General features: G+C 36.2%; 1 protein-coding gene across 1 annotated transcript; it reads left to right on the top strand.

The window, feature by feature from the left end:
- The first annotated feature begins 637 nt into the window (after positions 1 to 637).
- LOC149418935 (uncharacterized) lies at positions 638 to 10140 on the top strand. The gene is made up of 3 exons (XM_089639093.1): positions 638 to 1670; positions 3931 to 4064; positions 6781 to 10140. Exons 1-3 carry the CDS (start codon positions 775 to 777, stop codon positions 6960 to 6962), a joined length of 1212 nt encoding a protein of 403 aa, XP_089495219.1. The 5' UTR covers positions 638 to 774; the 3' UTR covers positions 6963 to 10140.
- The last annotated feature ends 153 nt before the right edge of the window (positions 10141 to 10293 follow it).

The raw sequence follows: 10293 nt of genomic DNA, 5'->3' as shown, positions 1-10293 counted from the left end.
TTTTTAGGTGATCAACTCTCTGTTGAATGATATTGACAAAATCCTCTTTCAACAAAGTTGATCAAATTTTTCAAATAATTTTTGTCGTTCAATAAAAATTGATAACCAAAACTGAAATTTTAGAACGCGGCTTCCATCCATAAGCTTCCATCCTTACACCCCTGACATCTATCGGCAAAAATAATTAAAGATAAATATAAAATTATGTATTCATCTGCTCGTTCATAGATGGCGCTAATTAAAGTATAAAAAAAACACCTAAAAAAACACTTAAAAAAAACACCTTTAAACACAGGTAAGAGCATTCTAAACTATCTATAATTTATTTCTTATTCTGTTCAAAACACAGAAATTACAGACTAGGCCAAAGCAGATTTTCTATGAAATCAACTGTTTTTTTCTGATTTTCTGGTCTGATCCAAACAAATTACCTAAAATAATGAAGACACGATGAAGAGCTCAATAATCAATACATATTATTATTATGTATTATCCCGATAACCATTGTGTGTATTTTATTTATCCCAATAAGATTTTGAAAAAGAAAATTATAAAATCATAATAATAAAGATCATAAATATATATTTCACCATAAAAATCACAGATGTCAGTATTTGTTTTGTAGCGAAACGTCAGTTTTGTAGCGACAATTCGTGAACAATGTCATCGTCTTAATTGTGCCAAAAATGTGTTTTTCCTCTAAATTACGGTGTGGAAAGTTACTTATCCGAGAAGAGACGTAGAGTATTTCATTGTGTATGCAGTTTTTATAGAATGGGTACCGTGACCGCGAAGAACATAATGTTCCTAACCTCAATTCTTCAAAAATACAAATTGCATAATGTTCATTGTTTTTTCTACAATAGTTTGTACCATATTCACACTAATAATAAGAAATTGACAACCGTAGACATAATAGACGACTTTACTGTACAGTTGGTAAAGGAAAAAGCGTTGAAATGGAGTGCAAAGAAACAAACTTATAAAGACAAAGAAGACAATAATACTCCAACCCCAACATACACTAATCCTTGGAAAATAGACTTCAAAACAAAGTTTAAAAACCTATCAGAGTGTAACAAACTTAAAATTGATACAAGCAATCTCTCAATACAGCAAATCGATTCAATGATATTGAGTGCATTGGACTCTGATGCATTTTACGATGTGGAATATTTAATATCTCAGTGTTTACAGAATGAACAGTGTCCATCAGTTGAAATTATTTCAGAAGTTTTATCGGTGTACTCTTTCAAAGGTAACCTAAAAATGGTGAAGTCTTTGCAAACATTTTACCAAACTCTCAAACCAGAATTGTCGCTTGCCAATTCAAATTTCAATCACTATTTGGCCAAAGCTTACTGGATGAAAGGTAATGTTAAGAAAGGTTTCGAAATATTTATGGATGTTTATGATAAGAACTCGATGATAAGGTGGCACATCAAGAATATGATGAAGTATTTGATAAGAGAAACAGTTTCAAGTCAGTCCGAGGCGTCTGTGGTTATTTTGAAGGAGTACTCTATGAAGTTTGGTGACACAAAGAATGATTGGTATTTGATGAGTTATTTCTGGGAAAGCTGCTGGCTGAGTGAATGGTTTGCAGACCAGCAATTAGCGGAGACATTATTCAAGGAGTGTGACCCGTTGAGGAACTTCTTACAAGACCAGTAAGTAAACTCACCTCATAATATTAAATTGTTAATTTGTGGAGCGCCGTTTTTGTTAAACATAGAACTATGAGCAATGAATACAGAAGCAAATAACTTGTTTGTAAGTCCTTGGTTTAGTGTCCAGACTTCCATACTGTAAATCCTTGGTTTAGGGTCTACACTTCCATACTGTAAGCAGAATACTTACTACAGTGAAACCTCTATCTATTGGTTTTAAAGGGACCTATCGAAATAAACGATGATTGCGGGAAAACAATGAATGCGGGATTAAGAGGACAAAACACAAGGAGATACGATCCAGTAAAGATACCGTCCTCCCAATCTGCATAACCGTTGGTAGATTAAAATTATAAGAAGAAAATAAGTTTTAGATGTAAATAAATGTATTTATTTAAAAAAAATACAAAGCTAAACAGAACCAAGTTTATTACATTGTAAATACATAATCTTTCATGGACATTTGTTTTTTTACTGTTTTATTTCCGCAAGTCAACAGTATATTTTCAGCTTTGCAAATGATATTCTTTTCGGCATCAGTTATTGAGTGTGCGTAGTAGAAAGTTTTCAATCTTTCAAAGAGGGTGCATGCTTCTAAAAATGAAGGTACAGGCAGCGGCTCCTCTTCTTCAATATCGACCTCTTTTGTTGTCTCCGTCAATCTTGCGTCACACAAGCTTTCGATAGTTTTTATCCCACAAGTTGGGATATTGTCGTCGAAAGTATAACAAAATTGTTAAAATTTGTCAAATTTGGTACCAAGAGATAAGAATTTTCTCCAGTTCGCTAAACTTTGATTCTTTACTGGTTTTTCTAGTTTTCGAAGATTTTCTGCACTTTTGAATTTGCTCCTGAATTTCGTTTTTTTTCAAGAAAATAGAATTTATCGTGGATGCCGCGATTCCTAAACGCTTGGCTATATCGATGCGTTTTTCAGCGGGGTTTTTTTCCACCTCTTCGATAATTTTCAATATTTCTTGAAGAGTACGTACTTTTTTCATCAAACGGCTCATTTCTAAAATAGTTTAAAATCTCAAAAAGGATAACTGCAAACACTCCACTAAGTTCGGGTATCTAGCGACAACTGACGACAACTAGCGACTGATGGCGGCGACAAACTGTTATTCTTTCTCTTTCTCTCTCAAAAGTTTCGCGCATCGTAACGAGTGCCGTCTGGCGCCGTTTAAACATAGACAAAAAATATCAAATACGCGACGTAATTCCTACGATGAATGCGGGAAAATGGTGGACATAGAAACGATCGATGCGATCTATTTTTGTATGAAATGAATTCGGACTAGAAGAAATAAATGATACATCCGGGAAAACGATTATTCGAGGAACGATAGATAGAGGTTTCACTGTACATACTATTCTTATTGAATAACTAATATATTATTTCCAACAATTTCTTATTCACTGCTCCAAATTGAACAACTTGTTGAATTGGAAAACTTGTTGAATTGAACAACTTGTTGAATTGAACAACTTGTTGAATTGAACTGCATATGTTGAATGAAAGCCCATTGCCAGGTGTGTTCAGGATGTGCCTGGCCACCAGTTGCATGGCGTGCCAGATCAGGAGAGGCTGGTTTGGGGAGACCCTTTGACCCCTCCAGTTGGTCTCTCTACCCATCGCCTTACGCCGCAGTGGGGGGGATGTCCGTCACTCCTGGACACACTGATCCCTACATTCCTACCCAACCCTCACCTTCCTAGAACTTCCTCTCCTTCCTTTCCCTATAATATACCCTCCACACAGCATCCCAATAGATGACATTGGCGCTAGTAAAAACCTCAATGGCACTGCATTAGGTGTTAAGTATATAAGCGACTTTTTATGTCCTCGGGTCCTTGGTGCCTGGAGCGAACTGCTCCACTTGCGCTTGCATAGGGCCGGCCCTGGGAGAGCCATTTGAAGATTGATTTGTCTTCCTTTATTTCTATTGTTGACTTAATTTAATTGCTTTTTTAATCCTATAAATTAGCAAAGATTTGATCCCAGAAAGACGTGGCACAATCAAGTGAATCTAATGAATCGGGGTCATATCCAAAATCAGTATGACAGAAGAGTATATAATATGAATTAGTCTTTCTTCTTCTTCATACCGTGGAGATCATAATAGGATGCCGAGGATATACAGCCACTCGCCGCATCGGTAGTCACTTGATTCAGAATAGAAATGCCTCCTGAGAAGTGGGCTATCCATATAACAGGTTAGTTAGTTATGTCCATTGATTAAATGATTTCTGTTTACAGTTTATTCGCCATCTCCCTGAGTGCCCTAAAGGACCACCAGGAAGATGCCATCCTGCGGTTGCTGCAGATGATACTAGGTTTTGAAATGAATCATTGCTACAAGATGGTGATCGGGGCACTGCTCGACTATCGACGTAAGTGCTGTTTATCCATATCATCTACTGCAATTATCCGGCTGTTATTAGTAAGTACTTGTTTGGTTTTTGGGAGATTGAGTTGACTGAGGTTTCAGACAGCCTTGCAGTGTCCATTATCAGGACAGATATCTTATCTTACCACCATTAATCCTCTTTAACCTTTGCAATACTGGCTCTAACGTTTAAACCAATGAATCCCAATGTGTGTATTTAATACAATGTGTGTATTTAACTAAAACTTCATTCTTGGCAGTTAAAATATGGTGGAATTCCGCAGTAGTGTTGTGCTTGATAAATGAAAACACTGCTTAACTTCTTTAAACTTTTAAATACATCTATTTTATTTTCCCTTTTGTTTTCGGGAAAAAACTTGGAAACGAAAATCAACCCACTTCTCGACATCCGATCGAGCTGAAACACGGCAAATGGACTCGTTGTCAATGACGATGCATTCTATCAACTTTAGTGGCAATCGCGTACACACACGCTGACATATACGCAAATAGACTCGTTGTCAATGACGATGCATTCTATCAACTTTAGTGGCAATCGCGTACACACACGCTGACATATACGCATTTCTTCAGAATCGGATGACATAACAGTAGTTAATATATGAAATAAATGTCAGTTTTAGTTTTAAAAGACAGGTATTATAGTGAAATAAACTTTTACGGGTTGATTTTGTAATAATAGTTATTTGTTTATTATAAACCCTTTAATTATTATTTTTTTGATAAATTAATGTTTTAAAGACAAGATTTTATTTATGCATAGCACAAAGAAAAAAAAAAAAAAATAATAAAAAATAAACCCTTTGCTCAAACATTTGTGTAGATTCTTTAATAGGCTCGTCCAGATTCCCAGAGGCATACAACGCATATTCTAGACAAGTGCGAGCATGTATCAAGCAATAGATTGAACATTGACGGAACAGCCCAGATATGGTATTATTATAGTTACGATGAGGTTGTCTCCTACAACGAAATTTCACCATATTTACAAATGTTTCATATTAATTGTCTGAAACACCCACACGAGCAAGTAACTCGTTAAAACACAAAAAGTAATAGTAAAAATAATCCTGGAAGCGCCCCTTAAGAACTCCATCTAAAGTATTTTTTAAAACTTTTATGTTTTTGGTATTAAAAAACTCTACGCCAAAAATGCGCTACTCAAATTTAAAGGCAAAATCAGGACCTTACTGACCAACACACCCTACAAGGACAAAAGCATCAAATCAACTGAACATCCCAAAATTAAATACATCATTTAGCCAGAAAAACCATAATGTCCATGCTACAAAACTATATAATGCCCTTTCAAATGAAATTAAAAACAACATACAGATAAAAGAGTTTAAAAAGGACATCAAAATATAGCTGACTAAACATGAAGATGAGGAAATCATAAAAATTATGTAGTAGACAGTGAGGAAATCATGATGTAACACCCATACAACAAGCTACAGTCCGCCTCGGTACAGGAGTACTAGTGAGGAGGACTGAGAATACTTTGTAGTTCTTAAAATAGTTGCTTATTATAAAATAGTTGCTTATCATAAAAAAATAAAATTGAGTATGCTGAAACAGAACTTATAAAATTTTTGTAAAATACTGAATAGCTATCAAAACGTTGATATTTGCAGCCGGCTGAAAATCGTTTGACATCATGGTAGCACCGCGGTACTGCAGCATTGCCATTTGACATCATGGTAGCACCGCGGTACTGCAGCATTGCCATTTGACATCATGGTAGCACCGCGGTACTGCAGCATTGCCATTTGACATCATGGTAGCACCGCGGTACTGCAGCATTGCCATTTGACATCATGGTAGCACCGCGGTACTGCAGCATTGCCATTTGACATCATGGTAGCACCGCGGTACTGCAGCATTGCCATTTGACATCATGGTAGCACCGCGGTACTGCAGCATTGCCATTTGACATCATGGTAGCACCGCGGTACTGCAGCATTGCCATTTGACATCATGGTAGCACCGCGGTACTGCAGCATTGCCAATTGACATCATGGTAGCACCGCGGTACTGCAGCATTGCCATTTGACATCATGGTAGCACCGCGGTACTGCAGCATTGCCATTTGACATCATGGTAGCACCGCGGTACTGCAGCATTGCCATTTGACATCATGGTAGCACCGCGGTACTGCAGCATTGCCAATTGACATCATGGTAGCACCGCGGTACTGCAGCATTGCCATTTGACATCATGGTAGCACCGCGGTACTGCAGCATTGCCATTTGACATCATGGTAGCACCGCGGTACTGCAGCATTGCCATTTGACATCATGGTAGCACCGCGGTACTGCAGCATTGCCATTTGAATCGTTTGACATCATGGTAGCACCGCGGTACTGCAGCATTGCCATTTGAATCATGAATTATAGTGTGTGTGTACAATTGCTTACATTTTACCAATGCTAACTTTGAAAGCTAATTACTTCATCATTTTTAGAGAAATCCAAATCTAATTTCACCATCATTGTTAACTCTTTAAATATAATATATTCATAGATATATAATAGGACACAACCTGATTGATTTTATACGATCTTTTCCTCCTTTTACAGCTTAATTATTTACTTGTGGTTGTGAATGTGTGCTGCATTGTGTTAACTCTCTGAACTCTTTGGTCCAAGGTAATCAGTCAACTTCAAACAAAATTAATACTGAAGAATTTCTGTTTCCAGTGAGACAACGTGACTTCCGTGGCTGCGTGGAAATAATGCAGAACTGCATTGCCCTGAAGATCAAACTCACGGCGGTGCAAGACGAAAGGTTCCTCAATCTACTGATTGCCAATGGACTCAAATGTCCTCCAACAGTCATCAAGACAATATATAATAATAAAACCGTGCCCTATAAATTTTAAACCATTTAAGTTTGCTAAGGCCCTTCTTCCACAGGAATTGGCAAGTATCCGATACTGATGTTGTGTATTCTCATCGCTTGTCAAATTGTCGCGCACACTCGAAATCATGAGGCAGGCGTCGCCACCACCTTACTTCAAAACTTGCTTTCATAACCTCACTCACAACTGCTGTAGCTGTCATTGTTTTGTTCCTAGCCTTGATCTAAAGCACACGCATTGTTACAACATGTCTGACACAAGTGACGATGATGCTAAATATATTACTATATCCACTCAAGCGATTTATGGCATATTATGGCAAGTTTGCAAAAACGTTTTCGTGCCAAATTTATAGAACATAAAAATATGGGATAAACTGTGAAATATAGGTGGATGCATTGGCTTTAAACCGCAGTAAGCAGTTTCATGTGTTTCCATATTAATATTTTGAGGAATGGTATTAATTAAATAATATGGTAAATGTACACAGGGTGTCAATGGACGTACTTGACTTACTTTAACAAGTGATTCCTGACATTATTTGGAGTAAAAAATGGAAATGAAATTTTATCTGACGGTGACTCTGGTGTAACTCTGGTGACTTTTTTGATGTTTTTTGTTTTTCGATAAAAACATAGAAAATCAGTAGGAATTGGACAACTGGGGTAGATGTGAGGTGGTGGGTATTTTCTCGGCTGAGTGACCGGTGTCGAAATGTGGAAAATAAAAAAAATAAAAAAAATTTGAAAAAAAAACATCCAGAAAGTCACCGGAGATCAAAATTTAATTTACATTTTCTACTCTAAATAATGTCAGGAATCACTGGTGAAAGTCAGTCAAGTACGACCCTTAACACACTTTCACTGACATCAATCATTCGAGTGGATAAAATATTTATTAATTGCTCCGCAATGTTTAAAGTCTTGACGACGTGAGTGGTAATGACTTAGACCAGTTGGTCGCGGGAGACTGGTGTCTCCGATGAGCTCATAAAATGTTAGTAACGTGTGCCTGTGTACTAACCTTGCAGAAGTATGGCGAAGGCGTCAAGATTCTTTGTATACAATCGGATACTTGCATATTTCTTTTAAAGGAGAGCCTAATATTACATTTTATAGACTCATTTTGTGATTTGTTATATGAAATGAATAGTTCACCATGAAGGAAATGGATTTATATCTAGAGTATTTTTCTGTCCAATGACTGAGTTTGTGTGTGATCAATATAATTATTTGCCAAGTTGTCCAAGGCTGCGGGTTCCCACCCCACCCAGGCATCACCTGTTCAATTCTCTGCTAGCTTACCTCATCCATCATTGCACAAGCAATATTATTCGCTAATAATAATGGAAGTAGGAGCAAATCAAATGTTGTCAAGTTACTTGTGGCCTGTGAGTGTTTGTCTCTTAATAAAAACTCTTCAAGTACTACAAATAGTTCAACAGCTCTATGTTTTGAACTGCACTATACAAAAATACTAATCACTGAACTTGATATCGCCAGTGATTGTGTTTTGCCTGAATGGAAGATGGCATATTATGTTACTTAAGTTAAATCATCTGTTAGGTTCATGTTACTTAAGTTCAATCATTTGTTAAGCACAAACATCATGTTATGCTTGTTAGCTGATCACAATTTGATCAAAAGCTGAAACGATCCTAGATTCGATGTAACGGGGACTATTCAAATGTAAAAAACTCAAGATTTTGCACATATTGATACGATTCAATGATCATCAAATAATGTAGTGTTGTTTGAATCTCCTCTACCTAAATGTATCTGTTCACTCTGGAATTGCGCAGTTGTTTCTTGGATTACTATTGGTTCATAAGTGTCTGTGTTCACTTCACCCATTTCTATTTGCCTTAATTCCTTTGACTTGGTTATAAAATTAAATATATGTAATATACTTTCGTAATCTGACAGTATTACATTTTTGATACGATTTTTATATCCAATTTGCACATAAAAATTTTTTTTTGTAAATTGTCACAAAGGACTTTGAAACGAATTGTGTATTCAATATGCTAAGCTGCATATTCATCAGTGAGCTGTAACAGTAACACGTTAACTGTAACCACCAATCATAGTGTGACTTGCGCATGACGACCTCCGTGGTCTAGAGAGACTCTCAACTAGCAAGCCGCAGAATGCAGGTTCAAATCCCGGCGTGTGCAAGTTAATTTATTTGATTAATTTGTCTTATTTCTCATTTACTCATTAAAAAAAAATATATATAGTATATTTGCGGTACGTTCCAGAGCATACATTTACATATACTCTCAGTATTGCCTTGGTGTTAGACCACCATTCAGAATCGAAACGTTGCTTAAAATAGCTTTGGCCGTTTTTGTTACCAGATCTGAATAGCCAGGTATTTCCTCACATTCCTCTTCCCCATTTTCTTCCTCTCGCCATTAACTTCAGCCTCACAACATACCCCAATTGGAGATGCCATAGTCTCACTGGCTCCAGACGGTTAGGAGCAGTTGGGATTCTTGTGTGGTTTCACATATAAAAAAAACCGAGCTGACGCTTGTATAATAGTCCTAACGCACACACTAGATTCTGGTTACTGTTATAAGCTGTTGTTGTAAGCTCCTTGATGAGTATGTGGCTTGATGTTTTTTTGTTTTGTTTTTGGAATTGTTCATTTGTAAATATTTAATAATATGTAGATAGTGCTTTTGTATATTAGACTGAATATGTTTTAGATATTGTGAAAGAATGAATGTCAAGTGATTGCACTTGAGAACTGTACCTGACCTCTGTGCTTTGTTTTTCTAAACCCTATAAAACTTAAACAACAGATTATTTCACACGGTGAAAGCTTGTTTTAAGAATGTACTTACCAACTGTATGGATTGATATTTTTTGATTCAACTAGTCAACTCTTGGTGTGCAAATGCTACTAATAAATTGTTTTCAATTTATTATAATACTACCATACTGAAGACTTAAACTGAAATATGTGTGTTGTGGGCATGCCTGTGTGTGTGAAGTGAGCCCAATAATTTTCGATCAAACGTTTTCAAGTATAGAAATTATTTCTTTCAATAGATTATAAAATTTCAAACCAGCATAGATTGCACGTTTAGGGATTATCTATTCCGTGTATTTATGTACTGCCAAAATAATTGCAATTGAGCCCACCTGCAGAAAAATAGCGTTATTTGAAAAATGTCTGTTCTGAAATTGGCTGTTAAACATTTCATTTGACTATACATTGTAGTGAGCATACCTGTACATATTGAAAATCAAATAAATTTATATGCGAGAAGGTATTTCAAATACTTATAGGAAATAATTTTATGGTTTTTAATCAATTTATTAAAAATTTTTGAATACAATAA

Source organism: Hesperophylax consimilis, chromosome 13 (assembly GCF_061612785.1).
Source record: "Hesperophylax consimilis isolate HC1 chromosome 13, BYU_Hcon_1.0, whole genome shotgun sequence".
In the NCBI taxonomy this organism is placed as follows: Eukaryota; Metazoa; Arthropoda; class Insecta; order Trichoptera; family Limnephilidae; genus Hesperophylax; species Hesperophylax consimilis.
Note: the sequence above shows the minus strand (reverse complement) of the source record. Positions and strands in the feature narration are given on the sequence as shown.